The sequence below is a fragment of the Eubalaena glacialis genome, chromosome 8 (genome assembly GCF_028564815.1).
Source record: "Eubalaena glacialis isolate mEubGla1 chromosome 8, mEubGla1.1.hap2.+ XY, whole genome shotgun sequence".
In the NCBI taxonomy this organism is placed as follows: Eukaryota; Metazoa; Chordata; class Mammalia; order Artiodactyla; family Balaenidae; genus Eubalaena; species Eubalaena glacialis.
In genome coordinates, this window is record NC_083723.1 from 99929645 (window position 1) to 99951688 (window position 22044).

Consider the following 22044-nt stretch of genomic DNA (forward strand, 5'->3'; position numbering starts at 1 on the left):
TGTGCCTTTTTGCAAAACTTCTTGTGATTCACTTACTGTGTTTAAACTAAAATGATTGAAATCTACCGTATTTCTAAGAATGGAATTGTGGTATCTTTTTTTCATATTGATTTTAACAGAGAATTTCAATTTATAGATATTAGGAATTCCCAACTACAGAAAACATGTTTGTTTTTAGTGTCAAATTTTTAGCTGTATTTGTAGCAATCATCAGGTTTGCTAGAAATATAACTTTTAATATAGTATACTGTAAATAAAACACTCTGTTCCCTATGATATTCAACATTTTACAACCACAGTATTCACCTAAAGTAGAAATAATCTGATACTTACTGTAAATACTGCTCTAGCATCTCCATGGACCAAATTTATATTTATAATTGTAGATTTTTATATTTTACTACTGAGTCAGTTTTCTAGTTCTGTGTAATTGTTTAGTTTAATGTTGCAACTTATCATCTGGTCTTACTCTGTGAGTCTTCTGATATTGTTTTGTGTTGTGATTAACTCTGTTTTAGCATGTGATTTTAACTTTTATGGAAAATAAAAATACATTTGTTTTGAAAGAAGATGTTTTTATGAGAATAACACCTTACCCGACATTGTTTAAATGGTTTTTATCCAAGACATTGCAAAAATAAATATAAATATTGCCATCAATTTGTGTTTGCTTGTGGAGTGCTGAGGCATGTGTAGCAGAAAATTGTGGACATGTTCCCTCTGAGATTATGGACGTGAAAGAAGGTTGATGGGATGGGACAGTGTATAGAGCTGATTCCCAAACTGTGCCTTAAGACTCACAGGAAACTCACAAAACTGAACATTTTTGAGGACAACACAGCAATGTGTACTGACACTGCACAGTTACTACTATTAAATTATTTGGCTCTAACTACTTAATAAACAGAACCATTATGTATTTCCTTTGGTTTAGGGGAGCTATGAAAACGTTACTCAGAAGCTGAGGGCATGATGTACCAAGAAATGTTGGGAAACTGGTTTAGAACCAAGCTGGGAGTTAGAAGCAGGCAGATTTGCCAGCCAGGGAGAAGCTAAGCTGGTTTGGGAGCCAAGTGGGTGAATGGACAAGGACCAGGAGGTCCTAACTCCCAGAGTGGAAGAAGGTAAGATGTCCTAGGTGACAATCCTATTGTCAGGATTTAAGAGCTATGTGGAGGTGAAGAGCAGGAAAACAGGGAATCATGAGTAACAAGCCTGCTCTGATACTGGAAGCAGTCCCCTGCCTCAGCCAGGAGTGTTTTAGAGCACTACCCGAAAAGGGGGCACCAGTCCCCAAGAATGCCCAGGGCAGTGCCTAAAGCGGGAGGCCAAGAAAAGTTTTGTTGAAACCAGTGGTTCTCAGAGTATGGTTCCCAGACCAGCAGCATCAGAAAAACCCAGGAACTTGTTAGAAATGCAAATCCTGGATTTCCATCCCAGATCTAAAATATCAGAAACTCTGAGGTTGGAACTCAGCAATCTAATGCAAGTTAAAGTTTGAGAACCACTGGTCCTTAGCAACAACAATTCAGAGAGCCTCCAGTTTCCTCAAGCAATATCTGGAAAATTTCACCGAATCCTTAAAATAGAATCAAAATTTATAAGTTTCTACTTTTTTAGCTTTCCTTTTAAAGCAATAGTCATGAAGAGTTATGAAATAGAAAAAAATTCCAACAAATAGTGTCACAAATCACAAAATATTGATAAGTACTGACCTACAGGGTATAAAAAAGTTAACATGCTTCTTTCTCACCCTCCCAGGGAGGAAGGCCAGAAGGTTAATTTTGATTCCTTGGTTGCTTTTCTAGCCTTGTCTCCTAGTCCTCTTGTTTTACAGTTTTGTTTCCCCATAACCCACAAAGTCTAATCTGAACAATGAGTCCATGTCACAATTATTTTTTCTATTTTTCCATTTGCCTTTGTCCCAGGAACAAATGGCCTTTGAAGGGATATAGAATTTTTTTTTCCTTCATGGTTTTTTTATTAGTGAGGTGCCTTGTAGAGTCTCTTCCAAGAGAAAGTAATGTTGCAAGTGCAGGTATGATAATCAAGTATTTTATAGACAAATTCTAATAAAAATACCCCGAAACCAATAAAAAAGACAATCCTGTCAGATATAGCAATCTTTCCTCATCTTATGAAGCTTAACTCTGAGACAATAATCAATTATGAGAAGTGAAAATAAATGAAGCCTCGTAAGTAAGCCTCATAAGTCTTACCCAATTATTTATATCCTTTACCAAAGTTTCATATAGTTTTATTGCATTCACAGCTTTTATCCACACATTGTTTTATTACATAATTGTGGCCTTGTTATGAATATATTTTTATGCTGCCTTTCATGTTGTTACATAGGCATTTTTATTACACGTAATTTATAAATCTATCAGTGTTACTGTATAATATTCTATCTTGTATAGTGGTTTTCAAACAGGGATAGTATTGCGCCCCAGGGGACATTTGGCAGTGTCTGGAGACATTTTTGGTTTTCGCATCCGAAGGGGATGTGCTGCTGGCACTTACTGGGCAGAAGCTAGAAATGCTGCTAAACATTCCGAAATACACAGGACAGCCCTCGCAACGAAGAATCGTACAGCACAGCATGTCGGTAGTACCAGGGTGGAGGAACCTGCCCTCATGATGTACCGGGGCTCTTGTGATCATTTTCGTGATGTCAGCTGTTTAGGCTCTTCTCAAATTCTTCCTAAACTACAAAACTATGATAAACATTTCTTTATGTAAAAGTCTTTTACCATATTTAGGATGTCTCCTTAGTACCAATTCCTGTAAGTGCCAGTTGGCGAGAAGACTGAATATTTTTATGTGTCTTAATACCCTTTGGCTTTCCAAGAGTTGTACAGTTTACACGCCCACTGCTCAGGTGTTGGAGTCTTAGGGCTCCACTCCTGGGTCCAGGCTTCTGCTCGAACATCTCTTTGCGCAGCATTCCCCAGTCGGCCTGTAGGAAGCAGCATCCGCCTCCTCCTAAGGAAGATCTTCAAAATATTTAGCACTGATCATTGGAAGGGACTTGAGCTGGCTCAGTGTCCCGCGTGTGCCAGCTGAATGTCGGGCCCCCTCTCCGCAAGCCCCTCACCCCAGGCCCTCCCGTCTCCTTACCCTGCTTTTTCTCCGGAGCGCATTTTGCTTCCTGACATATTTTATATTTGTTGTCTGTCCCCCCACCCCCACCCCATTAGTATCTAAGCTCCATGAGGAGAGGAACTTTGGCTCTTGTAAACCTCTGTATTTCCACACCTAGAACAGGACTGGGCACATTAAAAACACTCACTACATTTTAGATAAATGAATGAATAAGGAGTGAATTAATGAATGAATTGGGGTTGTTTTGTTTTGTTGTACCTAGGACAAAAAAGCTCTTTAATGATCCTGGGAAACCTGACACTCTATTGGTAGTGTTCCTCAACATACAATAAACGTATCAATTTTGACCCATTTTCTTTTTCTGTAGCACCTTTGTAAATTAGCCCAATTGAAAAATGGTGCTCTATACAGACTTTATCTCCACTATTAAATCACGTAGAGCGGTTTTGCAATCTGCAGAGAGGTATTAAAGACGAGCATGATCCATCTATTTAGCTAAATGCACCGGAACTATATATAGTCCATCATAGTTCTCAGTCTGATACTACCTGAGAATTTATGGCAGCTGCTTCTTCATATCAAATTAATACAAATATTTAATATGTGCATGTTCTACTCAATATTACACCATAGGACTCTTACTTAATTTTCACATTTCTCATCTGAAAACCCCTAATTTGTTAGCATCTGACTTTAATAGACAACACTTAGAAAATAAGAACCCTTTATAAGCAGATACATTTTAGTTTCTTAGAATTGAATTCCATTCATAAATAGCACATAGAATCAGAAATACTAAGTATTTATTGAATTAAAATGAACTTTTTAGGGAAAGTGGGAAAAATATACACATTTGTCAAAATAAACAAAAACACTTTTATTATTATAAATCATGATTGATTATCATCCACTCACTGGCTAATGGCAAAATATTCTTGTATGTTAGAGGTTTCCTCCTCATTAGTACAATATTGGTGTGTTAGAGTAGGTGGTATTAATGTTAAGGCATATAAATGAAACACACTACACTGGTTTTAAAAATCTGGACATCCGGGAATTCCCTGGTGGCGCAGTGGTTAAGAATCCACCTGCCAACACAGGGGACACGGGTTCGAGCCCTGGTCCGGGAAGATCCCACATGCCGCGAAGCAACTAAGCCCGTGGACCACAACTACTGAACCCACGTGCTACAACTACTGAGCCTGCGCGCCTAGAGCGTGTGCTCTGCAACAAGAGAAGCCACCACAATGAGAAGCCCGGGCACTGCAACGAAGAGTGGCCCCCACTCTCCACAACTAGAGAAAGCCCGCGTGCAGCAACGAAGACCCAACGCAGCCAAAAATTAAAAAAATAAATAAATAAACTTATATATTAAAAAAAAATCTGGACATCCTTGGCATTAAAGTTAACAAGTTTTTTAAGGTAATCATTTTTAAAAAGAAAAAATAAGATTTGGAAGTGGGAGTAAGAAAAACTGTGTGTGAGATTGACACTTCTTGTTACGTACACAATAACAAACTCCTAATCAGCCTGTCACCTGGGACACATTCTAAGCAGCTCAAGACATACAGCCTGACCTTTGAAAAACTTCCCGAATATGCTAATTTGTAATCCTTTCCTCTGAAGCTTTGGACATTACCTTCTCAGATTCCTATTTTCTTGCTTCAATCCTGGGGGAGTTGCTTTAGTTCTGAATTATCCACATGGAGAAATGAACCGATGCAAGTAATTTTTTCCTTGCTGCTAACTTGTTTAATGAAGGTGTGTATTGAAAACTATAGCATTAAGGTTCCTAATGAAAACTATTAGAGAAGTCTCTTATAGCACCTTTACTTCAGGTAAGTGTTTTAAAGGACTCGGGAAGTTAAAAGCACATTTCTTGGGCGTTTTAGAGAGTAAATGAAAAACATTCCACATTTTGTTTATACAGTATGTCTAGTTCTAATCTCACAGGATACATAAAAATGTTCAAAGAACCACCTGGAGAAAAAAAATGAAATGGTTAGAAAATAACTAAGGCCAATGAGGAAAAATTGATAACTGGGGTCATTTACTGTATATTCACAGAATCCACCTACATGCCACTCTCCTTCTGGGGTGCATTCCTGTGGCAGATTGTATTTTCCAAAAATAGCTCAACAACAGCTTTCAGCCCACATGTGACTTGTTGAAACTTATCCCAGTGAGAGGTGGATCTATGGTCCCTTGCCTTGAATCTGGATGGACTTGTGACTACAATGAAAGTGATGCTACGTGATTTCTGAGGTTAAGTCATAAAAGGCAACACAGCATCTGCCTGATTCCCTTGGATGTTTACTTTTAGAAGAGCACCACTATCCTTTGACAAACCCATGCATGGAAGATACATGTGGAAGGAAACCAAGGTCCTGGTCCACTGCCCCACCTGAGCTAGAACCAACTTGCAAGCATGGGAACAAGCTGTCTTTAAGTGGATCCCCCATCTCCCAGCCAAGTGAGACCATGGGGGGCACAGACAAGCTGTTCCCACTGAGCCATGCCCAAATTGCAGCTTGACGGACAAATAGATAACTGTTGTTTTAAGCCATTACATTTTGAGGTAGCTGGTTCCACAGTGAGAGTAACCAGAACACTTCTTATTCACTTCATTTAACTTTGTGAGGCATATTTTCTCTTCTGTAAAGTCAGAAGCCTGGCCAGATGATAATTTTGGCCCTTTCTTCTCTACAATCACTTTACAATTCTCCTTATGGAGCAGATATCTCAATGGCTTGTTTGAGAAGCATGGATCCTGAGGAGTCTTCCAAGTGTATCCAAAAGATTGAAAAAAACCTCAAAGGTAAAATTGCATTATCTTTAACATAAACTGCAAACAAAAATGTTATTGCAAAAGAGTTATTGCAGAATAAAAAACTAGTGTTTTTGAACATCTACTAGGTTTCAGGCTTTTCTCTTACATTCTCTCAGAAACTTTATAACCATGCTGTGAATTACTGTTGTCCTCAGTTTATGGAAAAGGAAACAGCTAGTATGTTGTAGAACTAATCACACTGCTTCTCAGAGAAATTTCTAAGTGTCTCATGAGTCTAGGATGAGGAAAGCTGGAAATATAAATATCAGTATTATCCGGAGGAAGCCAAAAAAGGCAGAAAGACCTGGAAGATGTGAGCATTAAGTCTACCAAAATGGTTAGACCAGGGATTCACAAACTGTGGTTCAGGGGCCATACGCTTCTAAGTACAGTATAATCTACCCATCCATACCCAGATCCTACCACCACCACCTTTACTATTGAAATTTCCGGTAGAAAACTTGTTACTGAGAGCCAATGCAGTGTTTCACTCTATATATCTTTACTCAAGCTTACTGACATTTCCTTTTCTAGCACTAACGTTAGACACACCTCCTTCAATCATACCTCCTTTATCACTCAGTTAAAGCCCAAACTAGTTATTATATTATCTCAGTGGGTTCCTCCTCCCACCCAAGGTGCTGGTTCCCTAGTTCCCATGCCATCTGGGTGCTCATCCAGACTGGGGGTGGAATCAATGCGACACAAGTGTTATTTCCTAATTGATTATGTTAAAATCAATGTTGTGGTTAAAAACAAAAAACAAAAAACTGCCATAACAGTTATGTCTTTACTTGTTAATAGATTATTGATCTCCATTATTGATATTTTTGGCAGGTGGGACCAGGTCGTAATCAACTTTGATTCTTTTCCAATAGCATAGATGCTTTCTCAACTGCCATATGTCCCACATATAATACCTGCTTATTTCGATGGCAGAATTAGTTTCCTATGCCAGAATATGAGCACAGCCCCTCAGAAATTTTAAGTTATATCCCTAAAGAGAAACATTTCTTTCCTCCAAGGAGAAAAAAGTTTTATTTGTACATCTTGATACATAATTCACACAGCATGCAATTCACACAAAGTGCACAATTCAGTGATTTTTAGTATATTCACAGAGTTGCACCTCCATTACCACAATCAACTCTACAACATTTTCATCTCCCCCCAAAAACCCCCAAACTCATTAGCAGTCACTCCCACTTGCCCTCAAACCCCCCAGCCCTAGGCAACCACTAATCTACTTTCTCCATATAGATATTTGACTATTCTGGACATTTCAAGCAAATGAAATCATACAATATGTGGCTTTTCATGCCTGGCTTCTTTCATTTAATGTTTATCCATGTTGTAGCATGTATCTGTACTTAATCTCTTTTTAATTGCCAAATAATATTCCATTGTATGGATATGCCACATTTTGTTTATTCATTTATTATTTGATGGGCAGTTGACTTGTTTTGATTTCTGGCTGTTATGAATAATGCTGCTATGAACATCTGTTTACAAGTTGTTGTGTGGACATATTTTCATTTCTCTAATACCAAAGAGTGGAATGACTGGAGATCATATGGTAACTCTATGTTTAACCATTTGAGGAACTGCCAAACTGTTTTTCCAAGCAGTTGTACCATTTTATATTTCCACCTGCAGTTTATGAGGGTTCCAACTTCTCCACATCTTCACCAGCACTTGTTATTATTTTTTCACAATAGCTATCCTGGTGACTTTGAAGTGGTATCTCATTGTAGGTTTGATTTGTATTTCCCTCATAGCTAATGTATGTTAAGCATCAATAAGCATGTGCTTATTGGCCTCTTGTATACCTTCTTTGGAGAACTGTTAATTCCGATCCTTTTTCCGTTTTTTGTAATTGGGCTCTTTGACTTTTTCTTGAATATAGTAGTTCTTTACCTATTCTAAGTACAAGTTCTTCTCTCACTTGGTATATGATTTGCAAACATTTTCTCTCATTCTGTGGGTTGTCTTTTGCCTTCTTGAGGTATTCTTGGAAGCACAGAAGTTTTTAATCATGATGATACCCAATTTACCTATTTTTTTTCTTTCATTGCTTGTTCTTGTGGTGTCATTTATTTAAGAAAGCACTGCCTAATCCAAGGTCATAAAGATTTACACCTATGATTTCATCTAAAAGTTTTATAGTGTTTGCTCTCATATTTAGGTATTTGGTCCATTTTGAGATAATTTTTATATGTGCTGTGAGGTAGGGAGTCCAACTTTATTCTTTTGTATGTGGATATCCAGTTGTTTCAGCACAATTTGATGAAAAGATTATTTTCCTCAATTGAATTGTCCTAGCACCTTTTTCAAAAGTCAATTGACTGTAAATATAAGAGTTATTTCTGGACTCTCAATCTATTCCTATTTTACACTTTTTCTTAGAATTGTTTTCTTAATATTACTTTTGCTTCATTCATTGATATTGTATACAAATACAATCAATTTTTGAATATTAATCCTGTATCATGCAACTTTGCTGAACTCATGTATTAGTTCTAACGTTTTCTTAGAGTATTCTTTTGAATTTTCTTTGTATAACATTAGAGATAGTTTTACATCTTCCTTTCTAATCTGGATGTCTTTTATTTCATTTTCTTGCCTAATTGCCCCAGCTATACCCTCCAGTACAAGGTGAATAGAAATGGCAAGAGTATACATCCTTGTCTTGTTTCTGATTTTAGGGGGGAATCCTTCAGTCTTTCATCATTAACTATGATACTAGCTATGAGTTTTTCATAGATGCCCTTTATCAGGTTGAAGAATTCCCTTCTATTCCTAGTTTGTTGAGTGTTTTTATCATAAAAGCATGTTGGATTTGTTAAATGCTTTTCCTGTGCCTAATGAGGTGATCATGTGGATTTTGACTTAGTCTCACCTATTTCCTTTTCCAAACATTAAAAGAAAGCTATAAGAAATGTCACTTTCTAAATGAATCATAATTTTACAAAAAGGCATAAAATAGCATTATTGCAAAGCTTTGGTAATCTAAAAGCATCCAACTGAATCAGTTTGAAAAATAAAAGCAAAAGAAAAATAAAGCTGCATGAAGAAATTTTTTTCTTACTAAAAAGATAAAACTTCATCTGCTAATTATCAGAAAATATATTCTTGTAAGAAAAAAGTTGCATAATAAATTAACAAGTAGTACAATCATTATCACTTTTACATACACATGAAAAAATACATGACAGAATTATTAAAGTTCCCTGGTAATTACCAGCATCTCTTGTTCCAAATGTTTTCATATTAAAATAGAGATTTATATTTCAAAAACACCATTGTATTGACTTAATCAAAACATATCATGCTTTATGTTTTAAAATATCACATTAGCAAGCATGTTTGTTGCATAAAAGTTCAGAGTTGTGTTGGCTGGGAAGATAAAAACAAAATATAATTCTCAATTATGGTTTGATTGTGCTCTGTGTAGTATACATAATGCCTTCTGCTTTAATTCGCTCTAATATTGGTCCATAGATCTCCTTTGAAAAGGGCCCCATGAGGCCTTTAGCTTGAATTTCACCTGGAAGAAAATTAATTTGTAGTTACCATTTTAAAGGTGGTATGAAAGGTTAACTTCTACAGCAAGAGTCTCCATACAGTAGTAAACTTTGAGTCAACAAATTGTTGGAGGCCTAGGGATTTTTTTAAATAGCAGCTTAAATGTCCCCTACTAAATTATTACTTTGGGACTTCCCTGGTGGTCCAGTGGGTGACTCCGCGTTCCCCATTCAGGGGACCTGGGTTCGATCCCTGGTCAGGGAGGTAGATCCCACATGCATGCCGCAACTAGTAGTTCGCATGCTGCAACTAAGAAGTCCACATGCCACAACTAAAAGCCCACATGCCGCAATGAAGATCCCATGTGCCGCAACTAAGACCCGGCGCAGCCAAAATAAATACATAAATAAATATTTTTTAAAAATTATTACTTAATCAACACTGTAAGAAAAAGCGGTTAACTGAAAGCACAGCTGGACTTAGGGACAGAGTCTGAATTTATACACTTAACTGCATTAACTACCAAATCAGAGAATAAAGTCTAGTAAGAAAGTAAAGTCAACCTAACTGGTCTGCTTTATTTGCTGATGTCATTTTTTAAAAAGCATAACACCAACAGAATGAAATTAAAACCAGTCTGGTTATTTGGGCACTGGCATCTGTTAGGGTGGCTGAAAGAGTAAGTCTGGGCACTTTCCTTAAAGACTATGATGCCCTCATCCCTCATCACTTCTTCGCTCTGGTTCCTCAATAACTAAGTAGGTGGTTTAATTTGATATTAGCTAATATGATACTGTAGGTTTTTTTCCCATTATTTCCCATTTATATGTTTTGGTGTTTTTTACTCCCCTCACACCTTCACAGGGGCCAAATGGGGTGTTATATTCAGAGATAATGCTTATTGAATGCAAACATCAGCTTAAGGGGAGAGTGGAGAGTTGAAATTTGAATTCATTTAGTTCAAGATATATATTTAGTATTGATAATATGTTGAGACATGAGGATTAATAAAATGAGGCCTATATTTTTGAAGATCTGGAAATGAATACCCTCTGCTATTTCAGTGTTACCCCCAAAATACAAAAAAATAAGGAAAGAAAAGAAGGCAGTTAACATTCCCTGGGGACCCCTCTATGTGGTAGAAGCTTTATGTATTATTTCACTTCAGTGTCACAACAACCCTATGAATTAGTCATGACAGTCCCCACTTTAAAGATGAAGGAACTCTGACTCAGAGAAGCTAAGTAACTTGCACCCCATCACTCAGTCATCTTGCGACTGAGCTGGGACAGAAATCAGGTCTAACTCCAAAGCCAAGGTTTTTTACTCATCACAAGGTAATCTCCCAGCCAGCCCTTAGATCTTCTGAACTGGCTCACTTTTAGTGAAAGCCAGTGTCATACTCGAGACTAATTATTTGATATCCAGGCCCTGAATGACTTGGAGATAATATGGAGACAGACTTGGTCCCCCAATGAAAGAACTTACCATCAAGTAACATCTTGGCTGCCATAGCAGTGGGTAACCCCACAGTTTTAGCCATGGCTGAAAAACCATTGACATCCCCGTAAACCACAAGATCAATAGTTTTATTTTCTAAATGTCCAGAAGGATGTCTGATTCCAAAGTTGTCTCTCATCACAATCATATCTTTCTCTCCAGGGCCTTAAAATAAATAAACATACAGTTTAAAATGTCGCTATCATTACAACTCCAGTATCGTACTTCATCCCCCTGCTCTTGCCCTTCTGCTGTCGTTTCCCTTCCCATTATGTATATCCTTAAACAATTATGTACACTGCTTTTTAGCCCAAAGACCAAATTAAAAATTCAAGGAAATGATAACTCTAACCAGGTTCCTCTGTCCAGGTGGGAATCACTATAACCCGGTTACAGACACGAGGGTGCTGTTGTAGAGGCCATCCCTGCTTCTTCCCAAAACGCTCCTTCAGCATTTCCTTAATGTGTCAAAAATTAAAAGTAAAACTAATGATTTTTTCCTTTGCCATATTACCCAAGTTCACTCTTACTTAATAGTTCTCTTATTCTCCCCTCTGGAAAAATAGTCCAAGTGTTCTTTCCCCATTCCCACTGTGTGGCTCCCGCCCTTCAGTCTAATTCACTGGTTCTTATGATTCCTCTGCTGGGATGTGTAGCCAATAGCCCACGGCCTACCATAGGAAAGCTTCATGGCCAAATGCTTGGAGAGTGCATCCACGAGAGACTCTGCCCGAGGGACTTGTTCATCCCCAAGTAAGCCCAACCTGAGAAGCACGAGAGACGGCTGCATTAGTTCAAGTCCTGTACATATGCTCAGTTGGGAAGCAGAAGGGAACGCTCACTGGATTTTGTCTTGAAAGGGCAGAATTACAAGATGACAGTTCACGTTATAGGACTCTCAAGTTATTGTAAAACAATAATAATGAGAGTAATGTTTTAACCTTTAGAATCATCCCCAGACTCTCCCAGGAGTGTTGCCTGGAGCTAGACCTGATGCATTGTAAGTACACACTGTTGCAAAGCTTTTCATGAGATTAATTTACAGGTTAGTTCTCCCACGTGAAGGATACCAGCAGAATGGGCCACAGCCACATGAATAAGTGTTTTAAAGTAGTTAAAGGAAGACTGGGAGAATGTCCTACGGGAGAGAAAAAATATCCCACCTTTCTCAGGAACTGAGTAGTGAAGCTGCTCAAAAATAAGTATTTCCCAAGTTATAATTGCCATTGAATTTCTCGCTTTATCTACTTTTTATCCCCACATGAACATGGTACGTGGTAATCTCTCTACAACAGGCCAACGTTAGAGCAGCAAATTAATCAAAAACAGTGTAAAATGTTTGCTTCTATCTTGACTTTTCTTTGACTAGAAAGCACTAAGTAATCATTGATCCAGTATTTTGCTCTAGGTTGACTGGTGGGTACCTACCATTCAACAGCCTCCAGCTGGGTATTGTCTCCTTCTAGTTTCTTAAAGACAGCTTCCTTAAGCACATCACACTTGGAGGAGGACGAAATTCCCACTAGATCACAGAGGAGTTCTTTCTGGTTAGAAAAACAAAGATACAAATTCTAAATTCCAAATAAAATAAAAAATGAGTCGAGAAATTATCCTATTAAGACATTGGACCGCAAAAGAACCTCAAATTTTAAATTACAAATAATTAGAAATAGTAAATTGTGGCACACACATGTGCATACACACATCTGCACACCCACACATCAATAAATGCATGGTATTTCAGAATGATATTTCAGCAATAAAAGAGTCATAACACCAAATCAATACCAAAAGGTGATACCATATTTACCATCACATTGCCTACCTTTGCAGGTCCTCTCCATCACCTTATCCCTCATTATCCCTCACCATCCAGAAGTCAATTTTGGCCAGGATAGAGTGGAAGGGGCTTATTGCTGTGGTTGCTAGTAGCAACCAGAGTTCTTTTGTAGGTTCAAGAAATGAGGAAGATTGTGCAGATAATAAAATCTCGAAGGAAGAGCACTTAAACAGTGGTCATAGCTTTTTCTAATTTCTAAACAAGACTTTTTCCAGGCTCTCAAGGAAAAAGTTATGCTCTAGATTAAGGATCAACAAACTAGTTCACAGGCCATACTGAGCTCACCACCTGGTTTTGTAAATAACAAGTTTTATTGGAACATAGCCATGCTCATTTGTTTATGAGCAGTCTGAACTGAGTAGCCTGACAGAGACCACATGACCCATAAAAGCCTAAAAAATTTACAATCTGGTCTTTTACCAAAAAAAAGTTTGCCAGCCCCTGTTCTAGACTGTAGCTACCAAGACAAGGGGACCAGCCCCAAGAATGCCTGCACCAACCTTCCCAATCAAACTGCCTCAATATCAGATTCACTATGGATATTTATTCACTCCTGTCCAACAAGTAAATTTATGAAATCTGAAACTTAGATTGAAAAGACTCTCAGATACACAAAAGAACTGAATTTAAAAGCAACTGGCTAACCAGAATACCCAAGTTTCTTTGGGACACTTAATGGGATTAGCAGTATTGATTCTTTTCTCTTTGTGATAAATTTCTAGCATTTCTATTGGAATATGGGCACATTAATTTAAGTTGAATGACCAGCTGGTAACAAGTTAATTCCTGGCAGTTAGTGGAAGCTCTAGATTTTAATACAACACAGACATGGGCATAAACTCAGTAATTAAAAACTCAGATTACTCATGGTTACAAATGGTCAAATAAAAGAACTAATGGGATTCGGGCGTTGGGAATCTAGTTCTGCGATACCACCAGGAGCTCTCCTGCTTTCTCAGTTTCAGGAGGCCCAAGCTTAACTCCTGTCATGGGGCCACCACTTAGAGAAGCGCCGAGCCCAGAGCACAATGCAGAGAGCAAGCCCGTCTCTGCTCAGGGCTGAGGGAGCAATCAAGTGGTAGAAGTTGCTGCAGGAAACAGGCCCCGAGAGTCAGCCTCCATGTCCTCTCCATCCTCCCCAAACAATGAAGTTTGGAAAGGGGGGCTTTGGGGCTAGGACTTAACTTCCTGCACATAAGCCACAGAATGGGTTCTTTGCTGGTCCAAACCCACGTTCAAACTTGACCATTTCAGAAGGCATTTCTGAAGGGCAGCAGACAATGTATAATTCCGGAGTCACTCACCCAGGTGAGCGGATTGGCATCAGGTCGAAGGGCAGGAAATGCATCTCTGTTTATAAGACCCAATTTTACAAATCCATTCAAGGCTTTGGCATATCCCTGTAACAAGAGTTATTAAGCAATATATAAAAATGTGCCTTCAAAGAAAAAAATGTTTTTAATTTTTTGAAAATAAGGATCTATTTTTGTAATTCATTTAGAAAAGAGGCTGAAAATAGCCATTTGTATGGCTAGTATTGATGCAGCCACCCTCGGGTTCAAACCAAAATCAGTAGTGTCACAACAGTTCCACTGGTTTACACAAGAGCCCTTGCAAAACTTGGGTCTTTACTTTTGTTTCTGGGTAACGTGCGAGTGGTGTTTTCTGACAGCATAAGGGAAAATTTCATCTTGTGTTACATGCTCAGGTCAGCAGAATGGTATTTAATAGAATAGTTGTTCTCTCTCTTATAATGGAAGAAGGAGCTTGTAAGAATATCTCCCAACGAAGATAATCCATTCTACTGATTAAGAGCCATTATCCTAATGTATATAAGGAGCAAGGGAAAAAGGTAGGCATCAGAGTGGTATTTCTAAAATGCCATCACTCTGATAAAAATTCCTCACATGTCCTTCATTCTCTACAGGACAGACCGAGGTTCTTGGCACGTTATGTAGAACCCACCTCAATATACCCCTCCAGCCTGACTCACTAATCTCCTCCACCACTCACCATCCTCCAAACAAGCTGCTGTGCTCTTCCAGAGACCTGGGGCTCGGTACACTTTGCTCCCATGCTTGGAACATGGTAACCCCTCTTTCTCATCTATGAAATGTTTACTTTTCTCTTAAGACCCAGCTCAGCACACACACTGAGCCCCCTAGGTGAGTGGGCACTCTCTTCTTCTCTGTATTCCTGTAGCATTTTGTACATACCTCTACGATGGCACTTAACACAAACTGTAATTAATTGTCTATTCAGCTGCTGAACTGCAGGCATAGAAAGTATGTGTATGTGTATCCTTCATCCCCATGTCCTCACCCCATTATCCATCATTCCAATATGCTGAAAGAGAACAAATGACTGGATGAATAGATTCTGAATGAAGATGAAGTGAAGGAAGATCATAATATATGTTCTCCTGTGAGCAAATCACGTTGGGGGCAGGCAGGGAGGGGGTAATGGGAAAGCCCAAATAAGGAGCTTTATAGCCACTGCAATTGAGAGACAGCAGGTGGGGGGAGGAGAAGAAGAAGAAGAAGAAGAGAAGAAGGGCAGGAAATTATTTCAGGAAGCAGTAAAATTATTAAAATATAAAATAGTTCCTGTTGCCACTGGATATTTCACAATTCAATGTGTGAATTCTCACATGTCTGAACGGCTGTATTATTCAAACTGTTCAAAGTTACTAATTAAAGAATTAAAATTCATTTGCTCTAACCCAATGTAAATATACTTCAAAGAGGAGAAGCAAAAAAGCAATACCCAGAGCCTGCTTCTAGGATGTGATGAATGCTGGGGATCCCTTCTTCCAACATCTCAAATACTGAGACATTTCTCAGCTATTTCTTCATCTCAGAAATAATTTTATGGCGACCTCTAGAAATGAATTTATTATGTGTACTCATTTATCAGTAAGTACTTAGCAAACTGCTGCCATGTGTGAGACTTGTGCTAGGGGCTGAGGCCATGGAGATGAAAAATGCAGTCCCTACCCATGAAGAAACTACAGTCCAGGAGAAGGGTCAGATAAGTCCAACAAATAAGGCCTGACACATAGTGAGCAAAACCACGACCACTGAGGACCACGATACACTGGGCTATCATAGGTGCTACGACAGAGGTAAACGCTGAGCTATGGGAGCACGAGGAGGGGAACTCACGTAGATGTTGGGGAGGGGAGTCAAGGAGAGGAATTAAGAAAGATCCTGTAAGGTGATACAAGCTGGGTCTGGAAGGACTCAGGTGACAGGCAGGTGCAGGAGAGAAGTCAAGATCTCCCTGTCATACTTGGGTGACAGGGTCTCATCTCTAACGCTGGAAAGAATATTCAGGTTACTGAAGGGTTGCTGACACTGCTCAGGACATGAACTCTGTGACATCTTCCATCCTCTGGGGTTCTGTGGGGATGGCTCTCATCCATGCACATCCTTGAGAGCTTTAGTTAATTCTTAAATCTCTTAAAATCTTCTATTTCTGGGTCTATATGTTTGGCAGGAGCCTAAATCTATTGGAAAATCCTAACTCCTAAAACCCCTGGGGAAAAAAAAAACAGAATCAAGAATCTGCCAGATCTGGGGACAGTATGGCTGCAACTCATACTAGAATTTCTGCTGTGCTTGAAGGCTTGTGAAGCATCCATGGTTCCTCGATCTCCTTAGGATGTTATCACTGACAATTCATTTAATTCCTAGACAATGAGGACATCACATTCATGAGAGCACAGGTACCACGGAATCTCACAGGGCATCGAGATCTGAAATCAGGTCTCTAATTTTTAGAGATCTATGTATTTTAGGTACGCTGGTTGTAGTGGGTTGAGTAGTGTATCCCTCATAACTCATGGCCACTCAGAACCTCAGAGTATGACCTTATGTGGACCTTTGCAAATATAATTAGTTAAGGATCTCAGTATGAAGCGACCTATATTTAGGGTCCTAAATCCAGTGACTGGCGTCCTGATAAGAAGAGGAGAGGACACAGTGATATAAACAAGAGAAGGTGGTATGAGGATGGAGACAAAGAGATGGGACCAGTATGTCTACAAGTTAAAGAACATCAACAATTGCCAGCAACCACCAGAAGTGAGGCGAGAGTGGCAAGGGACAGTTTCTCCCTCGACGCCTCCAGAAGGCTTGCCCTGCCCACACTTTGATTTCAGACTGTGACCTCCTGGATGGTGAGAGGATAAATTTCTGTTGTTTTAAGTTTGTAGTAATTTATTATAACCACCCTAGGAAACAATTACACTGATTGTCTTAATCTGGTCACACTTGTGAGTACTCTTTTGTGATTACAAAACGTGTGCTGGAATCTCTGCAACAGCGGCGCTCCTGGGTCCCGCGGCGGCTTCCCTGGTGAGTCAGGCGTGGCTGGCCGCCGGGCAAAAATCAGAGCCGCCTCCGCCCCATCACGCACGATGGAAATCCTCCAAGAAAAAGTGGTCCCAGACGCGTGTGCCTGAGGATTCCGCACAAAAGAGGTGCCCAAAATGAAGACCCTGGCGCGCCCGGGGCTGGCAGTGTGTTTTGCGCTCACCAGCACGTGCACCAGCTTGTCGCTCGTGTACAGCAGCCTCGGCGGCCAGAAGGAGCGGCCCCCGCAGCGGCAGCGGCAGCGGCGACCGGCAGCGCGCGGCGGTCCGCAGAGAGCAGCCCCCTGCCGCGCCCCGAGGCCCCCGCGCGACCGCGGTCACTGCACGGATACCTTGGCGTGGCGGACAAGGAAGATCTCCAACACTTGCCTCAGCACTGGCTGGTTCCCAAGGACGATTGCCCTGGAGCTCTGCGACAGGACCAATGTTTATGGCGTGGAGCCCCAAGACTCCTGCAGGGATCCCAATCACCCTTCAGTACCTTATCACTATTACGAACCTTTTAGACCTGATGAATGTGCAATGTACCTCTCCCCTGAGCGAGGACGGAAGGGTAGTCATCACCGCTTTATCACAGGGAAACGAGCCTTTAAGAACTGGGCACAGACATTCAATTTTCACTTTTTTCAACCAGACCGGAAACCAGAATCGCTTGCTAGAAGTCATCCTGAGAATAAACCTGCGTTCTGAGGAAGGTGTGTGGCCAGACTGAAATCCCAAGTACCCTCTGTATCAGACATTGGGCCCCTGAACTTCCTGAACCACCAGACATGGAAGAGGAACAGAATTGGTCGCAGGGTAGCTTCACTCCTCAAGAAGTGCCATGTACAGATGCCTCTGAGGCCTGACTACAAAGCAGTGCAGTTGGTTTACAAGGGGAAAATTCCAGAACTAATACACCCTAATGAGTGTTGTCCCTTTCAAGAGGGGTTACCTTAGGACCTGAACACTCATTTCAATGATGCTGCCATGGCTAAAAACGTTTTGGATCTCTTTAAGTATTGCCTTTGAAACTGAGACATGAGCAACTCAACATTAGTTGTATTCCTTTGTAGAAATATCACGTTAAGAGTCATTTTTCTATCAAATTGTGTCCTAACCTGAACCTTTGTCATCTGTTGGACTCTGTGTGGTTTGTAAAAAGCAGCCTTGAAAGTATGGACATGATTTCTGAAGAGTACATCTTTACTAAAACTAAAAATAGAATTACCGTATGACCCAGCAATCCCACTCCTGGGCACACACCCAGAGAAAAGACATATGCACCCCAATGTTTATTGCAGCACTATTTACAATAGCCAGGTCATGGAAGCAACCTAAATGCCCATTGACAGACAAATGGATAAAGAAGATGTGGTACATATATACAATGGAATATTACTCAGCCATAAAAAGGAACAAAATTGGGTCATTTGTAGAGATGTGGATGGACCTAGAGACTGTCATACAGAGTGAAGTAAGTCAGAAAGAGAAAAACAAATATCGTGTATTAACGCATATATGTGGAATCTAGAAAAATGGTACAGATGAACTGGTTTGCAAGGCAGAAATCGAGACACAGATGTAGAGAACAAACGTATGGACACCAAGGGGGGAAAGCGGGGGGTTGGGGGGATGAACTGAGAGATTGAGATTGACATATATACACTAATATGTATAAAATAGATAACTAATAGGAACCTGCTATATAAAAATAAATAAATAAATAAAAATTAAAAAAAAAAAGAGTACGTCTTTACTGACTTTCATAAGCAACTGCCCAATATTTATTTATTGAGAGTTTTTTAGTGTGCTCTAGGCCAGTATTTTTATAGATTATGATTATGTGGTAATTTATCCTTCCTAGTTCTTTAATCCTGAATGATGGTTGGAAAAGGCCCGGAACAGGGAGGTGAGCTGCCATGTTCACAGTGCTCATCGTTAGCATGTGATGGTATTTGGCTTGGAAATGTTGCGTTGCATGTTTTGAACCCTCAGGCTTCAAGGACAGCTATGACATTTTCCAAAGTGCAGAAATGCTCCAAATGACAGAATTGAAAACCAAAAACTTTGTCATTCAAACAAAAAAGATACCAACAAGAGAAACTTAAAGACAATTTGCTTTAGTAATAATTGATGTAGGTCACTTCACTTAAGCCCTAGTTTCCTCTTCTGCAGAATGATATCACTGTACCAGAGGACCTCTTAAGTTTCATTCCAGATCTGAAATTCTCTCAACAAGCCTCTCCTTGACCCATGTAAGGACTTTGCACTTGGAATGATGGAGCTCCCACAGTAGCAGGAGCCCTATTTTAGGGGGTCTTTTATATCTCCCTACTACCTATCCCCCTCTTGTGGTTAAAAGCATACCTCCTCCCCAGACCCCATTGGCAGAAATCCATCCCCTGCTTCTCTGGTGCTTCTTGCACCAAAAAGAGTTGGCGGGGGAGAGAATTTTCATGCTTTTCCTTGGTGACAAGAACAAGGAACTGCACTTCTATGAGTTTTTGAGGAGAAGAGAATATAAGGAGATTCCCCATTATACTACTCATTTATCCTATGAACTAATCAGATTCACTCACTGCAAATCTTACATTATGTTCACTGCCGTTCCCTGGTGTTCAGGAGTATAAAGGACTTATTTTATTTAGAACCAAGATCAACTAGTATGAAAGATTTTCATTTACACAAGTAATATTGTTCAAAAATAGCCTTTAAAAAATATACCAATGTTTTCTTTACACATGGCTTAGGAGGCATTAATTTCTCTAATGCCAAATTTGAAGGCACCAGCAAATATTATGTAGGGGACTGACATTGTTTTACAAAACATGACCTGGTTTGTGATTAAAGAAGTTTTCTTACATTAAAAAATAAAAAATAAAAAAATTTTTAAAAATGTGTACTGGACATTCGTATTTATGGTCCTAGTAGCTACACCCCATTTTGTGGTAAAAACATTTCAGATTCACTTTGGGGAAAGTGACGCTGACTACATCGTCAGCACTGGGGACATAAAACAGGGGCCAAAGCTGATTGGCACCTTTTATTGCACTGACCTCAGGGGCTAATGAGACAAAAACTCTACTTCTGGCTGTGAAGAAGTACTTTTTCTTTCTCACTGGATTTGAACCTAAGAGGCTGCCACCATCTTGCCATCCCTGTGAAACAGGGGACGCAGCCAATGCTTGAAGGAAGAGCTAAGAGGTGAAGAGAAACTACTACGTGCCAGTGAGGTCACAACCCTCAAACCTCAGTACACCTGAAGCTGACCCTTCACCTGCCCCCCCTTCTCATGAGTCAAAAATTCCCTTTTTGCCCCAGCCACTTTGAGTTGTCTCCTGAAACAGTCAATCAAAAGAGCCCTGAGGGGAGATCAGCTCAGCGCTTTGTGACCACCTAGAGCAGTGGGATAGGGAGGGTGGGAGGGAGACGCAAGAGGGAGGAGATATGGGGATGTATGTATATGTATAGCTGATTCACTTTGTTATACAACAGAAACTAACACACCATTGTAAAGCAATTATACTCCAATAAAGATGTTAAAAAAAAAAAACCAATTTTTAAGTAAAATATTTACATATAGAGTAAAAAAAAGAAAGAAAAGAGCCCTGAGAAAACAGATGCCAATCTGGTTTGTTTTTTTTGTTTTTTATACATTACAAAATGATCACCATGATAAGTCAATTACCATCTGTCACCATACAAGATACTACATTATTATTGACTACGTTTCATACTTGTGACTCATTCATTTTGTAACTGCAAATTTGTACCTCTTAATAGCCCTCACTTATTTCCCCTTCCCTCTGGAAGCTACCTGTTTATTCTGTGTATCTGTGACTTTTTTTTTTTTTTTAATTTGTTCATTTATTTTGTTTTTAAATTCCACATATAAGCGAAATCATATGGTATTTGTCTTTCTCTGACTTATTTCATTTAGCATAACACCCTCCAGGTCCATCCATGTTGTTCCAAATGACAAGAGTTCATTCTTTTTTACAACTGAGTGATATTCCACTGCGTGTGTGGGGGTGTGTGTGTGTGTGTATACACCACATCTTCTTTATCCATTTGTCTATTGATGGGCACTTAGCTTGCTTCCTTATCTTGGTTATTGTAAATAGTAAGCATAGGGGTGCCAGTCTGGTTTATCATCTTAATTATTTCAATTATGAAGAAAAATTAAGTGTTCACATCACTTATATCAAAACAGGCAACATGATCATCTCAAATAGAGCCACTTACCTTGTACCTCAGTGTCCCCCGTAATAAAGTGTGAGCAAACGGAATGCCATAAATCTCAGCATATTTGGTACTGTCTCTGTTAGGATAACTTTCCAAATTTAATCCAGGGAAATAATCCATAGGAGTAACCGAATCCAGAAAGGAGACACCCCCTACCACATTCACAACCTGAGGAACATGGAAAAGGCACACATGGGGTTAAGACAGTGTGTATTCCTCTTTGGATTTACCTGCATTATTCTCATAAGAAAGAAATCCAGGTTTTATAAGAAAGCAATAGGGGATTTGAAAAAAATTTTTTTATGAAACTACACTAATCAACATCCCATATTCAAGCTGTTCTACTAATATCATAATTCACAAGGCCATTGTTCTCCCAAGCTTTAAAATCTGACTTAAAGCATTTCGTGTTTTACTCAGATCTTGTTTCTGATTTTTCCTTGCCCCTGGATGAGATGGCACTGGATTATGTCTCACTAGAGTTTTGTTTTGTTTTCAAATAAACAATACGCTATAAGCAACAGACACTCAAAGTGGCTTCTGTGCTCAAACAGCAATGGCCATATTCTCACTCTGTTCTTTCTCTTCACTCCCATCCCCCTTCTTGAATGCTAGCTACATCAGGCACCAGTCTTGCACACC

The 22044-nt window shown here is 39.5% G+C and overlaps 1 protein-coding gene and 1 pseudogene across 3 annotated transcripts in view; one reads left to right on the forward strand and one right to left on the reverse strand.

Moving 5' to 3' along the window:
- Positions 1-9056: 9056 nt before the first annotated feature.
- The window catches only part of AASS (aminoadipate-semialdehyde synthase), a 66907-nt gene continuing 53919 nt past the window's right edge, over positions 9057-22044 (reverse strand). For all 3 annotated transcript variants that reach the window (XM_061198677.1, XM_061198679.1, XM_061198678.1), the window contains 6 exons: positions 21403-21570; positions 14105-14200; positions 12389-12504; positions 11636-11724; positions 10949-11125; positions 9057-9482 (listed from right to left, as the gene is read on the reverse strand). In XM_061198677.1, coding sequence (XP_061054660.1) covers positions 9364-9482; positions 10949-11125; positions 11636-11724; positions 12389-12504; positions 14105-14200; positions 21403-21570 — 765 coding nt within the window. In that variant the 3' untranslated portion in view covers positions 9057-9363. The remainder of the gene's footprint in view (positions 9483-10948; positions 11126-11635; positions 11725-12388; positions 12505-14104; positions 14201-21402; positions 21571-22044) is intronic.
- LOC133097034 (alpha-N-acetylgalactosaminide alpha-2,6-sialyltransferase 5-like) lies at positions 17293-17681 on the forward strand (annotated as a pseudogene).